The sequence below is a fragment of the Dendrobates tinctorius genome, unplaced genomic scaffold, assembly GCF_039654945.1.
Source record: "Dendrobates tinctorius isolate UK_male_01 unplaced genomic scaffold, ASM3965494v1 ptg000035l, whole genome shotgun sequence".
Classification (NCBI taxonomy): domain Eukaryota; kingdom Metazoa; phylum Chordata; class Amphibia; order Anura; family Dendrobatidae; genus Dendrobates; species Dendrobates tinctorius.
The window spans coordinates 40,414,579-40,437,629 of record NW_027361703.1 but is presented as its reverse complement, the minus strand read 5'-3'; the positions used below and the strand labels follow the sequence as shown (position 1 = coordinate 40,437,629).

General features: G+C 41.9%; 1 protein-coding gene across 4 annotated transcripts in view; it reads left to right on the top strand.

Moving 5' to 3' along the window:
• Positions 1-16,931, top strand: part of ZNF800 (zinc finger protein 800) — a 113,730-nt gene extending 96,799 nt beyond the window's left edge. For all 4 annotated transcript variants that reach the window (XM_073573425.1, XM_073573423.1, XM_073573424.1 and 1 more), the window contains one exon: positions 13,641-16,931. In XM_073573425.1, the coding sequence (XP_073429526.1) occupies positions 13,641-15,268 (1,628 nt within the window). In that variant the 3' untranslated portion in view covers positions 15,269-16,931. The remainder of the gene's footprint in view (positions 1-13,640) is intronic.
• Positions 16,932-23,051: the final 6,120 nt, after the last annotated feature.

Sequence of the window (23,051 nt, the reverse complement as noted above, 5' to 3'; positions counted from 1 at the left end):
AGCAGATTTCTAATCTGCTTTTGCTATTGAAAACATTATCTATGAGCTCAAAAACCTTTCAGGTGATGCAGTTTTTTAAAAAGCTGATCTGCTTTTGCAGCTGAAAAACATATCCTAAAAAAAACGCAGCAAAAACGCTGTGTGTGAATGTAGCCTTAGATCAGGAATAGAGAAGCCATTTATAGGACATTTCATAACTTTCCCATATTCCTATGAAAAAATATTCAGCACATTCTGCATTGAACTACTGTACCCAATTTATTATACTGTATATTTTAGGACTCTGAGTCGGACCATTTTATACCAACTCCGACTCCGACTCCACAGCCCTGATTTTCTCTATAAAGTGGGAGGCCAGGTCATCAGCACAAATGTCTGTGGTAGGGGCTTGTGCTTTCGGCCTGAAGAGTGAGTGAAAGGTATCAAAAAGTTTCTTGGGGTTGTTGGATAGTGAGGAGATCAGGGTGGTGAAGTAGGTCTGTTTTGCAAGGTGAAGAGCAGAATTATAGGTTCTTAACATGAATTTGAAGTGGATGAAGTCTGGTGTACGAGTTTTCCTCCATAAGTGTTCAGCACTCCTAGAGAATCGCTGGAGCAGTCGATTTTGCGATGTGAGCAAGTTATGTTTTACTCTGTGCTTGAAGTATAAATTAAACCAAACGGCCCCATAGGTTCACCAAAATAAATTTTCAACAGTATATAATAATTTTTTATTTCTATAGCGCCAACTTATTCCGCATGACTTCACTTTTTAGAGGGGACTTGTACAGAGAATAAAAGACATTACAGAATAACAATAATCACATAAATCAACAGATACCGGTAGGAGTGAAAGCCCTGCTCGCAATCTTACAGTCTATGAGGAAACGGGAGACACGAAAGGTGGATGGTAACATTTGCTTGCAGTGTATGGTTAAACCATTAATTTAATAAATAGGATGTTCACATAATGCTTCATGAACTGTTAATCAACCATTATGTGTAAAAGTACAGACATAAAGGGCTATTGAATGCATAAAGGGTGTGAGAACAGATGATACAAGGGTCCTGGTTTTGATGAAAGTAGTTTTTTATGAGGAAAACAGGTTAGTTAGATAAATATGTTGAGGAGATAGGCCAGTATGAAGAAACTCGTTTTTAGGGCACGCTTAAAACTGTGGTTATTGGGGATTAAACGGATTGTCCTGGGTTGTGCATTCCAAAGAATTGGCTCAGCACTCGAGAAGTCTTGGAGGCAGGAGTGGGAGGATCAGATTATTGAGGATTTTAATCTTAGGTCATTAGTAGAACAGATGGCACAGGTAGGGTGGTAGACTGAGATGAGGGAAGAGATGTAGGGAGTGCGGGCATGTTGTTGGGGACTAATAGTAGAACCACACATGGTAAAGTGCACAATAAATTATATATATATATATATATATATATATATAAGTCCAAGTATGCTACCATATACCAATGGAATTGGTCATAATAAATCATTCAAATGTAAAGTATACCTATAACAAATGAAGAATGAGATCTGATGGTCATAAATGATGCGATAATCTCAATATAATTAGTCCAAAAAAATCACATGTAAGAGAGCAATAAGTCCTACAAAGATATGTTTAATCTGGTTTTTATTGAAAAGAATTTCAGAGCGATCAAGTAACAAAGGATTCAGCAATATAATGATTACAGAGTACAAAAAGGAATCTAATTTACAACTGTATATCAAGACCTGTAGCCAAGAAGTCCCGAAATAATAGAACTTTCAGGTAAAAAATAATTTTCATTCAAGTCCAACAAAGTCTGAAAAGAAAAATAAATCCATGGCAGATGTAGGAATTCCCTATCCATTGGTATGACTGTTGGCGATACATATGAAGTATCCGCTGAAAGAGAATGACCCAAACAAGAGAAGCTAGTTCACACCAACTAATAAAGGTATAACCACGAAAGGAAAGAATGAGACGAAGAAGAGGAGGAACTTGCACCCCTATAATGATGTCCGTCTAACCCGTATTGTTCAATCTATCTTCCTTATGACTTAGAAAAGAGGGATTGAAAATCCTGAGTCCATATACAAAATCCAAGGACTCCAAACCTGCAGATACTTCTCCATTGAACCATTAACCTCAGCGGACAATTCCTCCATACTTTAAAAGCTGGTCATCTCCTTAACCCACTCAGACATATTCGGAGATGGGGAGGATTTCCAATGTCTCGGGATCACAGTGCGCGCAGCAGTTAAGCAGAATCTTAGAAGCCCCTTTTTCTGGAATCGAAACGAGCCTGGGAGGATAGATAATAAAACCACCTGGGGGTGAGTTGGTCACCGAATGACCACTAGTGGCTTGATAAGCAGAAAAGACAGAATCTCAAAATGGTTTAATATGATTACATCCCGACCTAATGTGTAGCATGGTACCTCTCTCTACTCCACAACGCCAGCATCTATCAGAGACGGAGGGAAAAGTGGCATGTAAGACATCAGGACAGCGATACCACCTGGTGAGAATTTTGTAATTCTTTTCCTGTGTGGCACAAGCAATGGAGAATTTATGTGAGTATACGAACGCCTTCCTCCTGTCCGCCTCCGATATATCTATTCCCAGCTTGGGAATCTCGTCTCTGGTATTTTGGTTCAAAAGAGCGTATATTAAGGAGACAGCATGTGCGGGTGGCGACCCTAACGGGAAAAGTTTTTCAAACAGCGTAGGAAGGGAGGAGTACGAGCCTGCTCTTTCTGGAGACGAGAGGAAGGATTTTAGTTATAGGTATTCCAACCAGTCAGAAGGGCCCCGCCCTCTAACGGCTGCACTGATTAGAAAGCGGGCATGGCCGAACCCTTGAGGACATGAAAGCATCTAGTATTGTCCCTTCTGTCCGACCCAAGAAAACACTACCTATCCGCCCCCGGGGGAAACTCCGGATTAGAGAAGAGAGGTGTAAGCTGTCCACTGCCTAAGGAGAGAGAGCCTCTGCGGGTCACCAGATCCCATCCTCTAAGTGTATCTTTAAGGAGGTCAGCTTCAGAACTGAATTGACTTCTACTTTTAGGGCTGATCCAGGGGAGTTTACGGAGTGTAATTTTAGATCTATCTTGTTCTATTCCCACCCATTGTTTGTCCGAACTGTGGTGCTGCCAGTCTAGCATGCGTGTCAACAGCGCTGCTTTGTGATACCATTTGAAACTTTTAAGATCCTCCCCCCCCGGAGCCTTTGTGCCTGTATAAAGTACCCATGCCGACCCAGTGTCTACCACCCCCCCCCCCCCCCCACACACACAAATCTTGAGATGGCTGATTGGATTCTGAAAAAGAAGGATGAGGAATTAGAGGAACTGTCTGGAAAATATACAGGAAACGAGGCAGTACATCCATTTTTATCGCATTAATACGGCCGAACCATGAGAGCTTCAGCTTAACAGCTATATAAATCTTTCAAAGTCTTATCGAAAAGGAGTTGGAAGTTTAAAGAATATAGTTTAGTATGATCTGCTGGTACGGCTACCCCCAAGTACCTTAATGCTGTTTCCTGCCATTTAAAGTGAAAACTATCTTTAAGATTTTGAACTGCATCTCTAGATAAAGTTATATTAAGGGCCTCTGATTTTTAATTCACTTTAAAATTGCTAAGATGGCCAAATGCCTCAAATTCTTTGAGTATGGAGGGGAAGGAAATGCGAGGCGGTCATCTGCATACAAGGCCGATTTACATTGACCTTCCCCAACTGGAATACCGAGAATGCTGGGGTTCTTTTTAATGTCTATTGCCAGATGTTCCATTATCAATACAAAAAAGAGAGGGGACAGAGGACACCCCTGCCGAGTACAGTTATTGATGTGGATAGGGGAGGACAGGAACCCATTAACCATAACCCTAGCCGAAGGGCTCCTATATAGAGAGAGAATCTTCTAGATAATTTGCCGCCCGGGCCCAATTGATGCAAGGAAGCAGACATGAAGTTCCAGCTGACCCGGTCGAAGGCCTTCTCCGCATCAACCGAAAGCAAACACAACAGGAGCAATCTGGACCTCACCCGAACCATCAGGAGATGAGTTTTATACGTAATATCTCTGGCCTCCCGCCACTTGACAAACCCTACTTGATCTGTATGGATAACCACGGGTAAAAAAGGCACCAACCTATTTGTCAGGGCCTTCGAAAATATTTTGATGTCTACATTAATAAAAGAGATGGGCCTATAATTGGAAATTAACAATGGATCCTTCCCTGGTTTTGGTAAAATGCTGATGTGGGCCTCCAGGAACTGGGGCACGAATGGGGATCTCTCGAACACAGAACTGAAGACTCTTTTGTTAGGAAAGGGACAATTTGCTCACTAACACCTTATAAAATTTTGGAGTGAATCCATTAGGGCCTGGGCGCTTTCCCACCAGATTTGATAATGGCAGCAATTGCTTCCTCTGAAAAGGCCTCCTCCAGAGAGTCCGCAAGTTCAGCATGGACAGTTGGGAGAGCGTTTTGTCTGATGTAGTCATTTATTTTAAGGTGAAGAGACTAAGCGGACATGTCCCTGAATTGGCCCTTAATATTATATAGGTCACTATAATAGGCTCGAAAGGATTCGGTAATTAGGGTTGGCTCCTGTGCGCGGGCCCCCCCCGATCTGCATTTTTTGTGGAATTTAACTAGTATCCTTCCAGGGATCTAGCCAATGCCCTGCCACATTTATCCGCATGTTCATACATAAATCGATGGACTCTGATTTAAGTACTACAAAGATAGGCCAGTATGTGGATTATATATTCCATCATGTATATAATAAGGGCTCATACAAAATCTGTGTTAATAAAAACCAGGGTCTTGTCCACTTACTCACTTTATGATTAACACAGGTTTTGTATGATCCCTTACCATATGATGGATTATTTAATCCACATGCTGGTTTATCTTTGTATGTAGGGTTTATTGCGCTCTCATGTGATTTTTTTTTTTTTTTGGACTAAGCTAAGTGAGATTATCTCATTTATGACTGAAGTCTCATTCTTATTTTTTTAAGGTATTTAAGTATACTTTACATTTACCATGTATCAATTAAAGGGAACCTATCAGCAGGATTGTGCACAGTAACCTACGGACAGTGTCAATTTGGCACCGTTATACTATGTGAGTAAGGCCGGGGTCACACTTGTGAGTGTGATGTGAGAAACTTGCATCAATATCCTGCACTGCCACCAGCACTCAGGACCGGAGTGTGCTGCTGCATGTATTTCTATGCAGCCGCACAATCTGGGCCGAGTGCCGGTGGCAGTGCCAGGTATTGATGCGAGAGACTCGCGCTGCACCTGCAAGTGTGACCCCGGCCTAAATGATATGCTCATGCTGGTGGGGGGATCTTTATGTGGTGCTCTGATTAAGTATTCAGCAGTATCTTAAAAAAAAAATCACCTTCCGCAGGAAGGCGCCAGCGGTGGCGACTGCGCTGAAGCATGGTCGCATATACAGTATAATGTGTATGTAATCCTTTTCTTTAATGTTATGGATAAATTCATAAAAAAAACAGTTTGAAAATCCGGTAGATGCTACTGTGCAGTCGCTGGCGGCGCCATCTTCAAGGAGGCTTTTTTTTCTCTCTAGCAAGAAGGCGTCTGTTTAGTAACAGCTTTCGGATCGCTGATCGCTGCTACTGCACGGTCAGCGCTGTCTTAGTGGAGACAATTTTTTTTTTCTCTAGCAAGATGGCGTTGCCTGTTTAGTAGCAGCTATCGGATCTCTGATAGCTGCTACTGCGCAGTCGCTGGCAGTGCCATCTTTTTCTCTAGCAAGACGACAGCGCCTGTGCAGTAGCAGCTATCGGATTGCCGATGGCTGCTGCTACGCAGGAGCGGCCGGCGCAATTTTCAAACTTTTTTTCTTTTAAGCTCCACATGAAGACCCCCCCCTCTCACTGGCCCGCCCTGAAGCACAGGCATATCATTAACTCAAAACAGAAAATAAATATTAAACAACAACCACAAGACAGATTTCATCAACCCAGGTATCATTTTAATCAGTATAACGGCACCAACCTGACACTGTCTGTAGGTTACTGTGTACAATCCTGCGAACTGGTTCCCTTTAAATAAATTTCTATTTTTTGTGAGAACCCCAGTTTTGCATATCTTTTCTTCTGGGTTTTTTTTTCTAATGTCTTATTTATATGTTTTGGATTGATCTCCTCATATGTGTTATTTGTAAAACATGTCATTACAATAATTTTCTGGGAGAAATACTTCATTTTCTAGAAAAATTTCAAGGGTGCCAACACTTTCGGTCATTACAGTATATGAGCTGTTAAAAATATGTGATCTAAAAAGTTGTAAGGGGGAACACAAATTATGAATTTAACCCCTTTCCGACATCAGGCTTACATTTACGCCGATGTCGGACTCCCTCCCTTTGATGTGGGCTCCGGCGGTGAGCCCACATCTTTCCTGGGACATGTCAGCTGACGTGCCCATAATAGCTGCGGGTGGAATTGTGATCCACCCGCGGCTAATAATCTGTTACCGTATTTTTCAGACTATAAGACGCACCGGACCATAAGACGCACCCCAATTTTCAGAAGGAAAATAGGGAAAAAAATAATGTCAAATGGGGGTCCGGCTTACAGTCCGAATTCAGTTAACCTGGGAAGGGATCCGGCACAGGTGGAGGAGTAGTCACAGGGGTCATTCAGTGGTCCAGGCTCGTGTGGTGGCGGCTCTGTGCTGGGGCAGGTTGGTTGTGCTGGGGCAGCTGTGCTGGGGCAGGGGCAGCTGCGCTGGGGCTGGGGCAGGTGGGCTGCGCTGGGGCAGGTGGGCTGCGCTGGGGCAGCTGCGCTGGGGCAGGTGGGCTGTGCTGGGGCAGGGGCAGCTGCGCTGGGGCAGGTGGCCTGTGCTGAGCTGGGGCAGGTGGGCTCTGCGGGGTGCAGGGGCGGCGGCTCCACCGGCATTTCCTCGCAGCCCGGAGGCCCCCGCACACCCCTTGCTGGCCGCCGCCATGTTGCGGTGGCCTCCGGGAACATGGACGCCGGAAAGATGGCCGCCGGTCCGGGGACGACGCATGCGCGGGTTCAGATATCGTCCCGAGATCTCGGGGGACGAGATCTCGTTGCCGAGATTTGAATCTCGTCCCCCGAGATCTCGGGACGAGATCTGATCCCTCGCATGCGCCGTCCCCGGACCGGCGTCCATGTTCCCGGAGGCCACCGCAACATGGCGGCGGCCAGCAAGGGGTGTGCGGGGGCCTCCGAGCTGCGAGGAAATGCCGGCGGAGCCGCTGCCCCTGCACTGGAGCACAGCCCGCTGCCCGCATCGCAGAGCCCCGCCCGCTGCCACCACCGCATCGGAGGTTTGTATATTGTGACCATAAGACGCACCCCCCACTTTCCACCAAAATTTTTGGGGAAAAAAGTGCGTCTTATGGTCCGAAAAATACGGTAAATAACGCATTCAAACGCTGACAGCGGCATTTAGCAAGCACTTCTGGCAATCATGCTGGAAATCCGCCCACTGATAACCCACGTCATGTGATCATGGGTCACCGGTTCTTTGGCATGACAGCCAGAGGTCTCCTGGAGACCTCTGTGGTTGTCCGTGCCAGCTTGCTGTGAGCGCCACTCGGTACTCATAGCAAGTGAGTAATTCTGCTATATAGAGGCGATCTGATCATCGCCTCTATGTAGCAGAGTCGATCGTGTTGTTGCAGCTTCTAGTCTCCCATGGAGACTATTGAAGCATGCCAAAAGTAAAAAAAAAAAAATAGTAATAATAATGTTTTTAAAAATATAAAAAAGTAAAAGTTCAAATCACACCCCTTATCACCCCATTCAAAATAAAACAATTAAAAAGAAACATACACATATTTGGTATTGCCACATTCAGAATAGCCCAATCTATCTATAAAAAAAAGAACCTGATCGCTAAACGGCATAGCGAGAAAAAAGTCAAAACGCCAAAGTTACGTCTTTTTTTGTCGCTGCGACATTGCATTAAAATGCAATAACGGGCAATCAAAAGATCGTATCTGCACCAAATTGTTATAATTGAAAACGTCAGCCCCGCACGCAAAAAATAAGCCCTCACCCAGCCCAAGATCACGAAAAATGTAGACTCTTTGGGTATCTGAAAATGGCATTGCACTTTTTTTTTTTGCCAATTTCACCACACTTGTAATTTTTTCCCATTGTCTAGTACACTACATGGTAAAACTAATGGTGTTATTCAAAAGTATAACTAGTCCCGAAAAAAACAAGCCCTCACATGGCCATATTGGCGGAAAAGTAAAAAAAGTTATGGCTTGGGGAAGGAGAACGAAAATGCAAAACCGAAAAAGCCCCGGGGTTAAGGGGTTAAAGTGAGCCTGTCAGCAGGATTTTACTAAGTCAACTACAGACACTGTCAGGCTGGCAGTGTTATATTGATTAAAATGATACCTGGGGTGAAGAAATCGTACAGGCCCGCCCCGAAGCACAAACTGTCTCTATGATGAGGAACATGTTTGTGCTTCGGGGCATCCTGTGGGCCGGTGTTTCCTTGGCTTCTCTGGCTATGAGCAGGAAAATAAGACTGCCTACAGTCCCGCTACTGAGCACGAGCATATCATTAACTGAAAACTTCTATCGCTGATTACACAAGAACCACAAGATGGATTTCTTCACCCCAGGTATCATTTTAGTCAGTTTAATACTTGCTAACCTGACAGTGTCTGTAGTTTACTTAGCCAAATCCTGCTGACAAGTTCACTTTAAAGGTACTGTCACACTTAGCGATGCACCAGCGATCCCGACCAGCGATATGACGCGGTCAGGATCGCTGGTGCATCGCTAAGTGGTCTCTAGTGAGCTGCCACACAGGCAGATCTCACCAGCGACATCGCAGGGGTCGGTGGTCGCTACTTACCTGTCAGACGAGGCGATCCTGATGTCCTCCCGCCCACGCGTCGCTCGTCTCCACAGCAGGAAGCCCAGCAGGAAGCTGACGACGAGAAACGGTCCAGGACGTTCTCGCGCGATCAGCGATAACCAGCGGGGGAGCGGTCGGAGGTAAGTATCAGACACAGCGATATCGCTAGCAATATCACTATAACGTCACAAAAACCAGTGACGTTATAGCGATATTGCTAGCGATATCGCTTAGTGTGACAGGCCCTTAATGTAAAAAAAAATCCCGGGTGTAGTTTAGCAATGTGATATAATAGTCTGTAACTGTTCAAACTTCACCACTATAAGGAAATATGGGTTTATGGGTAAAAAAAAAACCAGATAAATGATACTGGTAGGTTGTTAATTTTAGTAAAATGTGCACACTTTTTCACTGACAGAAATATAAACAGTTAAGTGGGGAATGAGTAAGATGTGACACTTGGAGATCCACAATTAATACAAAATCGATAATAGTAGGTTAAAGGCCCAATTATCCTTGTTGATAATCGGGAATGTTCCTAAGAGTGCTTGTTTTCCAATTACTAGCTTCTATAAACACCCTGGCAATCACCTGCTGAAACGGCAAAACGGTTGTTAAGTGATTGAATCATTCATGCTGGCCTTTACCGCCTGGCAGTTTCCATTTTTTGCTCTTACATTTTCCCTTTTCCTTCCAAGAGCTATACATTTTTTATTTTTCAGTTGACATGGGGCTTATATTTTGTGGGACGAGTTGTATTTGCGAAAGATTAATTTTATCCTGTGATGTACTTGAAACTGGGGAGAAAAAAAGCCAAGCACAGCAAAATTGCAATAAAAGCACAATTCCACAGTTTTTTTTTTTTTGTTTTTTTTAAAGCTTTCATTGTAGAGTACTAATGACCTGCCAGGTCTGTGCAATTTACAGTGATGTCAAACATGCATAGTTTTGCATGAATACATAACCAGAACCATTATAAGTACAAGAATACAGCGTAAAGCTTAGTACAATGTTCAATTGCAATGTCAGGTCTGCTCCATATACAGTTGTGTTTAAAAGTGTTTGCCCTCTCCTGATTTCCTATTTTTTTTGTATGTTTGTCACACTTAAATGTCTCAGATCAACAAATAAATGTAAATAGTAGACAAAGTTAACACAAATAAACACAAAATGCAGTTTTAAATGAAGGTCTTTATTAAGGGAAAAATAAATCCAAACCTACATGGTCCTGTGTGAAGTGATTGCCCCCTCCCTTAAAACATACACACGTGGTCAAAATTGTTGGTACCCCTTGTTTAATGCAGAAAAACCCACAATGGTCACAGAAATAACTTGAATTTGACAAAAGTAATAAATCAAAAATCTATGTAAATGAAAGTCAGACATTGCTTTTCAACCATGCTTCCAGAGAATTTAAAAAAAACTTCTGAAATAGGCCAGGACAGAAATGATGGTACCCTTAACTTAATATTTTGTTGCACAACATTTTGAGGCAATCACTACAATCAAAAGATTCCTGTAACCGTCAATGAGACTTCTGCACCTCTCGATAGGTATTTTGGCCCACTCCTCAAGAGCAAACTGGTCCAGTTGTTTCGTGTTTGAAGGTTGCCTTTTCCAGACGGCATGTTTCAGCTCTTTCCAAAGATGATCGCAGTGTACCGGGGGATTAGGGAAGAATCGTGCAGGGAAGGGGGCTCCCTGCGTGCTTCCCTGAGATCCTTGGAGCAGCGCGATGTGCTGCGCTGCTCCCAGGGTCTCCTCCCTGCAGGCCCCCGGATCCAATATGGCCACGGAGGCCTTCGGGGGTCTGCAGAGAGGCGGCTTCCTCAGTGCCTGCTGAGAGCAGGCACTGAGAAAGCCTGTGCAGCGCCTGTCAGATCACTGATCTGACACAGGGCACTGCAAAGTGTCAGATCAGCGATCTGACACTTTATTGTAGTGTCCCACATTGGGACATTATAATAAAGTGAAAAAAAAAAAAGTGTAAAAATAATTTATAAAAAAATCCTAAATAAATAATAAAAAAAATCCCTAATAAATTATTTTTTTTTTTTGTAAATAAAAAAATCCAAAAACAATAAAAATACCCATATTTAGTATTGTCACGTCCGTAACGACCCGCCCTATAGAACTGTCCCACTAGTTAACCCCTTTAGTGAACCATTTTAAAAAAAAAAAGCAAGGCAAAAAACAATGCTTTATCATACCGCCGAACAAAAAGTGCAATAACACGCGATCAAAAAGACGTATATAAATAAACATGGTACCGCAGAAAACGTCATCTTGTCCCGCAAAAAATGAGCCACCATACCGCGTCACCAGCAAAAAAATTTATAAAGTTATAGATCGCAGAATAAAGCGAAGCAAAAATAATTATTTTTTATATAAAATTGTTTTTATTGCATAAAAGCGCCAAAACATAAAACGATATAAATGAGGTATCGCTTTAATCATACTGACCCGAAGAATAAAACCCCTTTATCAATTTTACCACACGTGAAACTGTAAATGCACCCCCCTAAAGAAATCCATGAAATGCTAGCTTGTGTTCATTCTGCGTCCCAAAAATCAGAATAAAAAGCAATCAAAAAATGTCATGTGCCAGAAAATGGTACTAAAAACGTCAACTCGTCCCGCAAAAAATAAAACCTCACATGACTCGGTGGGTCAAAATACGGAAAAATTATAGCTCTTAAAATGTGGTGACGCAAAAACTATTTTTACAAGGCATCTTTTAGTGAATGACAGCTGCCAAACATAAAAACCCGCTAAAAATAGTAAATCAAACCCCCCTTTATCACCCCCTTAGTTAGGGAAAAATAATAAAATAGAAAAAAATGGATTTATTTCTATTTTCCCATTAGGGATAGGGTTAGGGGTGTTTTGGGGTTAGGGTTGGAGTTAGAATTAGGGGGTTTCCACTGTTTAGACACATTAGGGGCTCTCCAAACGCAACATGGTGTCTGATCTCAATTCTAGCCAATTCTGCGTTGAAAAAGTCAAACGGTGCTCCTTCCTTTCCAAGCTCTGCCATGCGCCCAAACAGTGGTTTACCCCCACATATGGGGTATCAGCCTACTCAGGACAAATTGCACAACAACTTTTGGGGTCCAATTTCTCCTGTTACTCTTGGGAAAATAAAAATTGAAGGCAAAAATTTGAGTTTTGTGGAAAAAAAATGATTTTTTTTTTTATTTTTATGGCTCTACGCTATAAACTTCTGTGAAGCACTTGGGGGTTCAAAGTGCTCACCACACATCTAGATAAGTTCCTGTGGGGTATAGTTTCCAAAATGGGGTCACTTGTGGGGGGTTTCCACAGTCTAGGCACATCAGGGGCCCTCCAAAGGCAACATGACACCCGCAGACCATTCCATCAAAGTCTGCATTCCAAAACGTCACTACTTCCCTTCCAAGCCCCAACGTGTGCCCATACAGTTGTTTTCTCCCACATATGGGGTATCAGCATACTCATGACAAATTAAACAACAACTATTGGGGTCCAATTTCTCCTGTTACCCTTGAGAAAATAAAAAATTGGGGACTAAAAGATCATGTTTGTGGAAAAAATATGAATTTTTATTTTCACGCTCGGGCGTTTATAAACTTCTGTGAAGCACTTGGGGGTTCAAAGTGCTCACCACACATCTAGATAAGGTCCTGGGGGGGGTCTAGTTTCCAAAATGGTGTCATTTGTGGGGGTTTCCACTGTTTAGGCCCATCAGGGGCTTTCCAAACGCGACATGGCATCCGTTCTCAATTCCAGCCGAAAAAGTCAAATGGTGTTAAACATAGGGGCGCATGGACGCGCACAATGCGCTGCGCTAAAAAATGCTAATGTGAAACCAGCCTTAAGTTTTTTGTCTGCCATATCTCTGTGATTTAAGGGCATAAAAATTAAAAGTTGGAAAATTGTGAAATTTTCGCCAAATTTCCGTTTTATTTACAAAAAAACGCAAGTTATATGAATGAAATTTTATCACTAACATGAAGTACAAAATGTCACGAGAAAACAATGTCCGAATCACCAGGATCCATGGAAGCGTTCCAGAGTTATTACCTCGTAAAGGGACAGTGGTCAGAATTGTATACATTGGCCCGGTCATGAACATTCAAACCACCTTTGGGGGTAAAGGGATTAAACTTGTATATTTTTTTTTCATATGTTTTTTAAATTTTTTTTTTTATTTTGGCATGCTTCAATAGCCTCCATGGGAGGCTAGAAGCAGCCCATGCTTGATTGGCTCTGCTACATGTAGGCCATGAGCAGATCGCCTATATGTAGCAGAATTACTGCATTGCTATGAGCGCCGACCAACAGGTGGCACTCATAGCAATGAGGCATCAACAACCATATAACTCCCAAGAAGACCTCTGGTTGTTACGCCAATGCGTCGCTGACCCCCGGTCATATGACAGGGGTCAGCGATGTGCGCATTTCCGGCCGCGCGTCCGGAAGCGGCGGTTACATGCCACTGTCAGCATTTGACAGCAGCGTTTAACGATTCCACCTGCGCCTATTCCACAGCTGACATGTCCTGGCTTTGATGCGGGCTCACCGCTGGAGCCCTCATCAAAGCAAGGGAGATGTCCAATGACGGCCTGTGCCCGTCATTGGACGTTAAGGGGTTAAAATAAGTTCCATCTTTACGAGAAGTTAGGTGCAGGTAAAAATTAGGAAAATTAGGCAGTTAGTAATATAAAACTTTCTCATACAATGTTCTATTGCACATAATTGGATGTTTATTTTTGCATCTTGATATAGATCCTCCAAATGGGAACAATCAAAGTCAAGTAGTAAAAGATCTAGTGGCGTCAGTGAGCCCAAAAGCAAGCAACCCAGAGATCGTCATTCAATTAGAAGCTATTCAGACAAATCAGAATGCAGTGTTTCAGATTGTTAACCCTTCCAGTGAAGTAAACATTGTTAAATCTGCTGATGTTCAAGAGGAGGAACCCGCCCCTGCGCATAAACCAACAATCTCTCCAGAATCTGTAATTTCACCTTCAGAAAATCCTACTATAGAAGATACTTCTAGCACCTCAAATGTTGATAATCCGATTGTCTCCAGTCTAGTTGCAAAATCAACTAAGAAAGCTAACATTAGCAATCCATTTTTATGTCGCCTTTGCAAAAAAGATTTTAATTGTCGACGAAGCATTCGTCGTCACGTTAAAAAAGTACATAAAAAAAAGTTGGAGGATATTAAGAAATTCATTGAAGTACAACGAAATAAACCTGTGTCTTCTTCAAAAGGACTTTCCAGTACATTCCATTCAACAGGTAAAAGCTGTCACATATGTCAGAAATCGTTTGCTACAAAAGCCAATACAAGGAGACACATTGATGAAGTTCACAAGGGTATGAGAAGAGACTATGTAACAGCAGAAACTACTGCAAAACCCAGTAAAAGTTTGAATCCTGAAATAGCGACACCCAAAAAAGGAGTAAAGACTATTTTACGTACAAAAAAATCTTCTGCAAAGTCTGATTTCAGTCTTTCGACTTATGGTTGTTCTGTTTGCAACAGGCGATATACCTCAAAATCCTTACTGAAGAAACATATGCTGATCTTACATAAGAAGACTCAGTCTGAAAATAATACAAAATCAGCTGAAAGACATGCTGCCCTCACAAATGGGAAAATCAAACTTGAAGACTTCTCATCAAATTCTGGTACAAATTCCCTTCAGAGTGAATCTAAGGGGGTGTTAATTGAAAAAAAGAATGTGCATCCAACAAAAAATAAGACAAAGTCAGATGGAGATTCTCCCAAGACTGTTTCATCCCCTGCCAGTGACAAAAAGAAATGTCGAAAGCCTAAATTATCAGCTGGTTTTGACTTCAAGCAACTTTACTGTAAGCTCTGTAAAAGACAATTCACTTCTAAGCAGAACCTGGGAAAACACATTGAACTGCATACAGATGGAAACTGCATTTTTGTAAAATTTTACAAATGTCCTCTTTGCACATATGAGACCCGTCGGAAACGTGATGTTATTCGGCACATAACGGTTGTGCACAAAAAGACACAGCGTACTCTGATTAAAATAACGTCAAACTTAGAAAGTCGAGCCATCAAGAAGCCAATTGATTGTATTATGAATAAAGCTTCAAAAAAAAGTCACAAGCAAGAAAAATGTAAAACGCCTTCTTCAAAAAAAGATCCGTCCTCCTCTTCCAGCAAAAAGGGCTATGGGGGTGATGCAGGCATTGAAGTTAGGGTGACCAAAAACTTTTCGTTACTTAAGTGTAAAATCTGTGCTAAAACCTTTGCTAAACGGAAAGATTTGGAACTACATAAAAAGAATCACAAAGTGAATTCTAGTAAGTCGCCTTTGGTTGTGAAAAAAAAAGGGAGAAGTACAAGGTCTAAAGCACCTGTTTCATAAAAAAAAAGTGAATGGTTCCCTTCTCTGAGACAAGTCATTTCATTTACTGAAAGCAAACTCTTTTAGTTTCTCTATACTAATGGACACTTGAGTATTCTGGTAAAACTCCGTTTCAGAGACTCCGACTTGTTTTCCTACCTTACTCCATTACAGTATTTTATTATTTTTAAGTGGATTGTCAGCATGCTGCATAAAAAAGCAGTTTGGCCAGATAGATTGCTTTAAAGGTTGTGTATTGTGTACATTTTTAATGTTAACTTTTTAGTACAAACCTCATTTCTGCATTTAATGATCTCTATGTATTTTGTAAATACTGAACCATGCACTTGCGTGAGCTAGAATCACTATAGATGTATATCCTCTTGCATAAGTCTGGAACAATTCTCCCAAGATGCCAGATTTTCCAAGCATATTATTATATTTTTTTCCAAAATTTAATGTGAAGGAATCATTTATTGATTTTTGAGATGCTCCCATGTAATACTTGAAGTTTTCGATGATTTTTACTTTGTTTTTAACATTTAACTTTAAATTACTGCTTCAAATTTGCAATGAAATATGTCTTTGATCTCATGACAATATTATGTTTTAAGTTTTAAAATAGTTTTAAAACATTTGAGAATATTCTCAAGGAAATATTGGATAATATTGCTGTATACATTATATGTTCTTTTATTCTTTTATAGCATATGTAGCACAGTTAGCTTGGTTAATTTTGTTTCCATGCTTAAATCACTGGAATTGTGATTTTTTTTTTTGTGTGCACACATTTGTGTTTGTATATATTTCTTATACGCTCCCCATACTGTAAAAATAGCATACTGAAACTTGTCCAGTATACTGTAATTGGTACGTTTACAGCATGGTTAGTTTTGGTGTAATACTGCTATAGGGCATGTATAGTGTGTCCATATATGTGAACTAAACTTTCATGGCATGGACTATTGCATACAATAACCCCTTTACTTTAAATTCAAATTTTTTAAGTTATTGGAATTCAAACCAAAATATTAATATTTAAAAAAAAAAAATACAGAAAAGCAAATCAAAAGCAAATCAAAATTTCAGTTTTAAAAAGTATATTTTAAAAAGACAAGTTGTTACAATTTTTTTAAATTTTTTTCTCATTAGTATTTGTTTCAACCTTTTTGATGTAATTTATTAGTTATTTTTATTGTTATTTTGAGAAGTTAGAGGAGTGATTTAGTTGCTTCATCATGTTTTTTTTTTAGTTTACTTCAATTTAAAGGCTCTTACTATGTTATAAAATAGATTTCAGTAACTGGATTGTCACATCAAAAACATTGGTGGTATGGTATGGGTGTTGCAACAATATTAACTTTGCACACTATCATTGTTCATGGCTAAGCAGCCATTCAGAAGAAGCTGAGCTGAACTGATAGCTGACTGAGTTGCACGGTGCGTGTTTCACAAGGGTCAGATTTTAGTTGTATACCATCAGTGTCTTTGAAAGGATAACCTTATTAAATAATTATTACAGACATCGATTACATCATGTCATACTTCACGTTTCAAAATAAATTAATGAATGTCATTACTGTGATTATCTTTTTCTGTGATTTATTAGATAAATTCTTAAACTATTTAAGCCTTTTAGTTTAATGTATTAATTGATAAATATAACTTATTTAATCTCTGTGCACATCCTTGTTTTATTTTACATTCTTCAAATGTAACATTACCTATAAAAAAAAATGGTGGCAGTCAGACTAGGGAGTGAATAGATTTATTATTAGTGTTTCTCTGCAGCAAGTGTATTACACATAGCTTTAGAGCACTCACATTTTGTACACTTTCAGCAGGCAGTACACACATATACACAACACTGCTGCAGGCACAGCATATCCAGACTCTGCATTGCTGCATATACACACTGTTTTTCTACACACATACACAGCTCTGCGCCCATGCACACACATCTCTTCTACATATACACACGTCTGAACATACATACTCAAAGCTGTTCTACATACAGAATTGCTACACATTCACAGCTCTGCTACATTCAACTCTGCTATTCAGTAACAGCTCTTCTACGTACTTTGCTATACAAAGCTCTGCTGTACAAAGCTCTACTGTGCTCACAGCTCTGTTACACAAACTCTGCTACATCACCACACCCACTCAGCTACATCAACACACTCAGCTCCGCTATGTCAACACACACACTTCAGCTACCTCATCATCACATACATATCTCAGCTACATCAATGCATACCCTCATTATACCACACTTAGAAGTTGCTTCCATTCATGTGACTGATAACATGATTTCAGAGGTCCTTCAGCTACCCAGGATTTGCAGCATCCATGCAGCATTAGCTATGTACAGGTCTTGGAAGCGTTCTCTCCTGCCTTGCAGAGATCAGTGTCAGAGAGGAGGAATAGCAGATCTATAAATGGTCATGAAGAACTCTGCTAGTGTTCTCCTTGATCATAGGAAAATGTCCCTGGACTATAAGATGGAACAATTTTTTTTTAGCAAGATTTTTATTTGTTAAATGTTTTATAGTCCAAAAAAATATGGTATATACTAACTTTGATTGTTAGATAAAACATATCCAATATTATGATGCACTTGGATCTATTCTTTCACAAGTATTGATTTATATAAAGCAATAAGCATTGGAAACCAGATCAGAGAGATGTTTGCAGGTAATGGCATACATGACAGAAGCCAGTAAAGGACATAGGCAAATAAAGTAATTATCATGATTAGAATAAAATTATACTTCTTTCCTGAAGGTCTTTTTTTTTTTGTTTGTTTATTTCTGCGTCATAGAAATGTCTTATTGCACAACAGAAGTACCTTTTCTCCACGTGTTTAGGTTTTGCTGTTCTTGTTGCAATCTGTTTACGATAACATATGTGTTTTCACTTGTCTGCACTATAACCTTTCACGTGCGGCTTTGTGTACTTTCCCTCTGCTGGCATTTCCTGCTGGTGATAGTTTTATTTGAATGTTCAAACATTCTGTTTAAAGCCAGTCAGTGAAATTCCATCTAATATTTTTCTCTGTGCTTTTTCTGTACTTTATTCTGCACCTATCTTCTGTTCCTTTTTAGGAAGTAGGTAGCATATAACCTAACAGAACATACTTTATTTTGTATTTCGTGGTTTATTCTACTCACTCTGGGATCTTTACTTTTTTCAGCACACTTTCCCTTTTGTAGGTAATTCACACTCTGCTCTGCCCTCCGGTTCTTTGGGAGCAACGTGAAGCACTCAACGGCCTTTCAGGCAGTATAAATCCGTGTTGCCATCTTTTATGTGGTTTGGGCTATCTCTATTCCTGCAGAAACCACTAAGAACTGCTGGTTCTGGATCTCCAGTCTACAGGAACTAGAAGTGTCAGTTGCAGTTTTTAGCTTTGCCTATTATCCTGATTGAGTTGCTACACTAGCATAACATTATCACCAGCCCACTCCATTTTTTTGTGTGTGCTAAGAAGCAATCATGACCGCTGTAAATACTTTTACTGCACAACTGCTGTCTTTGTCATCAGTTTTTCCAGGGATCGAAGTAAGTTTCTCTTTTTCTTTCTTCATATAAGTTGTTTTTTTTTTTTTTGTCTCCGCCATGTCTCATCTGGAGGAGAGGGTCAACGTGTGGGTATTGATCTGTCATTGCTCCGTGGAGATCCTCAGGGTTTGTGCCTTTTCTCTATTCAGCATGTGTGCAAAAGGTAAGAGCAAATAAATTCTCAATGCGGCATCCAGGCGCATGCATGCTACCTAGGATTGAGAGTGAGAGCAAGTAAGGGCAAGCCCTTGTCAGTGCTCTATAAAATGCGTGTCCTAAAAGTAAAAGCAGAAAGTCATTGAGGCATTCAGGCACATGCGCCCTACCTAGGATCATACCGATAGATTGTATGCCAGCCTGAAACGAGGGCAAATGATCTCTGGAAACACAGGTATATAATCCTGCATGGGAGTGTAAATTGCTAGACATGCTTGCCTAAGGGGAGAAAAATAGGGGGGAAGGGAAAAGCAAAAATAGGTACAACGATAATGCAGAAAACATGCACATAAACTATTGACCAGTAGAATTTCGAGTCAAAAGCCATACATAAATAATTAAAGGTATACATAAATGTACTGCTCAAGAAAAATTCCTGGCAGTCATTCAGGAAAGCTAAATCAATGACACATATATTGTGGAAGAGTCCTTACATGCTATAAAGGGCACATGACTACAGGGGAGCAACTCAACAGATAATGGTGCATACGATGTGTCTAGAGGTGACACTATAAACACAAGAAATTACTTTAACAACCGTGTGGTGTCTAGAGACTGTATCGTAGACCCGATTATAAACCAAGTCTCAATGATGAGCCATAATCTTTATATATACATATACACTCACTGGCCACTTTATTAGGTACACCATGCTAGTAAGGGGTTGGACCCCCTTTTGCCTTCAGAACTGCCTCAATTCTTCGTGGCAGAGATTCAACAAGGTGCTGGAAGCATTCCTCAGAGATTTTGGACCATATTGACATGATGGCATCACACAGTTGGCGCAGATTTGTCGGCTGCACATCCCTGATGCGAATCTCCCGTTCCACCACATCCCAAAGATGCTCTATTGGATTGAGATCTGGTGACTGAGGAGGCCATTTGAGTACAGTAAACTCATTGTCATGTTCAAGAAACCAATCTGAGATGATTCGAGCTTTATGACATGGCGCATTATCCTGCTGAAAGTAGCCATCAGATGTTGGGTACATTGTGGTCATAAAGGGATGGACATGGTCAGCAACAATACTCAGGTAGGCTGTGGCGTTGCAACGATGCTCAATTGGTACCAAGGGGCCCAAAGAGTGCCCAGAAAAAATTCCCCACACCATGACACCACCACCACCAGCCTGAACCGTTGATACAAGGCAGGATGGATCCATGCTTTCATGTTGTTTACGCCAAATTCTGACCCTACCATCCGAATGTCGCAGCAGAAATCGAGACTCATCAGACCAGGCAACGTTTTTCCAATCTTCTACTGTCCAATTTCGATGAGCTTGTGCAAATTGTAGCCTCAGTTTCCTGTTCTTAGCTGAGAGGAGTGGTACCCAGTGTGGTCTTCTGCTGCTGTAGCCCATCTGCCTCAAAGTTCGACGCACTGTGCGTTCAGAGATGCTCTTCTGCCTACCTTGGTTGTAACGGGTGGCAATTTGAGTCACTGTTGCCTTTCTATCAGCTCGAACCAGTCTGCCCATTCTCCTCTGACCTCTGGCATCAACATGACATTTCCGGCCACAGAACTGCCGCTCACTGGATTTTTTTTCTTTTTCGGACCATTCTCTGTAAACCCTAGAGATGGTTGTGCGTGAAAATCCCAGTAGATCAGCAGTTTCTGAAATTCTCAGACCAGCCCTTCTGGCACCAACAATCATGCCACGTTCAAAGGCACTCGAATCACCTTTCTTCCCCATACTGATGCTCGGTTTGAACTGCAGGAGATTGTCTTGACCATGTCTACATGCCTAAATGCACTGAGTTGCCGCCATGTGATTGGCTGATTAGAAATTAAGTCTTAACACACAGTTGGACAGGTGTACCTAATAAAGTGGCCAGTGAGTGTATATACACACACACATGTTGCTATATTAACTAAGACAAAAATAAACATACCCTCCTGTAAGTAAATAGGTAAAACCAATAGTGCATATAAATACATAGGGTAATTTGTAAACATAGTTTTTGATTATAAAAAAAGGCGTAAAAGCCAATTCCACCACTGTCAAGGTATACCCAAGTTTAGGATGGTTCTAACTACTAGCATTATTACCTTACCATGCGTCCTAGTGATGTCAGTGTGAATAATGGCTGAGCAAGACTGGGTCCCGAACATGGACACACAGCAGATGGGAAGCTATACAAATGTAATGTACAGCATTAAGGAAGGGAGGCCACACAAGTCCAGGTAGGGAAAGAAAAAAACATTTTAATTAAGCATACGTGGATTTTAAATAAATCAAGATGCCCACTGAACATGGAAAAGAAACTTGCAAAAGATTCAGCATGATTAGGATAGACAACTAGACCATGATCAATAAGGTCCGATAAATATGGTCCCCCATCCATATTGCCAATAGAACAGAAAGTTAGGCACCACAAGATGGAAAACGCGTGTAAAGGTTCCACGTAGATCTAGGATGACAATGATAGCATAGAGAAGCAGGATCAAATGCAAATAATATACCATATAAATGCGCATATATATATATTGTGGTGTAGTGACCACTGTGTACGCTAGGGGGCGCTGTGTGGGTGTCCCAGGAGAGGATGAGTGGCAGGATGCTGAATGATCATGTCTTCCAAGGTAGGTGGCCTTGGGATGGAAGCTTGAATATGTCTGTTGATAAGCAGAGGTACTGCTGAGCTTTTGCTACACTGTCAGGGAGAGCTTTCCAGGTAGCTGGTGAGACGGGTGGGACTAGCTACCTACAAATCCACTCAGGGGTGTGTGCTTATAAACGCCTATAGTAAAGACTATGTTAGTGTGCTTGTAGGTCCTGTGCTGAGGTCATAGCCATGTGATCCAGTGGGCGTGGCTACGGACCATATAAGGTGGCCAGGGTAGGTCACATGAGTGAATGCTTGGATCCGGTTGGTCCATTTGAAAGGTCTCGTCTGGGCTGACGAGACCGAATGAGGAAGATGTGGCTACCTTCCTAACAGCATGTGTGGACGCTGTGTTTAATGGCTGCAAGTGCCTGAGAGTTCCCAGGGGAGGGAATGGATGTCTGCAGTGTGCTGAAGCAACCATGAGGTAACCCGACCACAGGGTGAGGCTAGGGAGTCTGCGTATTGGACATTGCATAACCTGTGTGGCTACAGGGTTAACTGGAGCTCTGTCATGGACGCTATGCTGTTGATATGAATTTTCTGTTGCTGATTCATGGTTTATGATGCTTAATAAACCGCATGGACTGCTGGAGTTATGAGAAACCCATGCCGGACCTGGTTATTTGGCTGCCTAGCGAGTGTCCCCTACCTTAATAACAAGCGCTACCCTACAATTGGTGGAGAATGCTATGATCACTGTTGTAGCCTTGTTGCTAGGGGCAACGGACGAGGACTGCAAAACTCGGTTGCTAAGGGCAATGGTTCCAACAGCACATGTTGCAGTGCTGGCAACGCTGAGCCAGGAGGGCTGACGGTCTTGAAAGCCGTGTGATATACTGACCGGGGTCAGTGGAAGAGACTTATAGGACACCTCTGCGGTAGAGGGGTCCGAGAACCTGCGCGGCCGGCAGGTGACGGTCGTGAAAACCATGTGATGTGCTGACCGGGGTCAGAGAAAGACTATGGATTGCTAAAGGGTGCCTCTGTGGATAAGAGGTACCCGAGAACTTGTGTGGCCGACACAGGTAACGGCCAGGTGTCTGTTGTACTGACCGAGGTCAGTGAGAAAGACTGTACCTGGAGGGTTCAGTGTCCGAGGTCCTGGAGGGTCAGTGTTGGGAGATTCTAGGAGAAGAATCGGATCCCTGGAGGCCGGTGTGTTGAGAAACCCTGGGAGGATGGTCGGCTCCCTGAATAGCACCCGGTGCGCCCTGTGTGTTGGATGGTTTCAGGAGGAGACGGGCATCCTGAATAGCACACAGGACACGTGTGTTGTTTTTTTTTCTCTTTTCTCAACTCAGCTTGCGATGGCTCAGGGGAGTCAAGAAGGTGACAAGCGGCTTGCTGTAACTCGGCGGGGTTACGAAGGTGACAAGCGGCTTGCTGTAACTCGGCGGGGTTACGAAGGCGACAA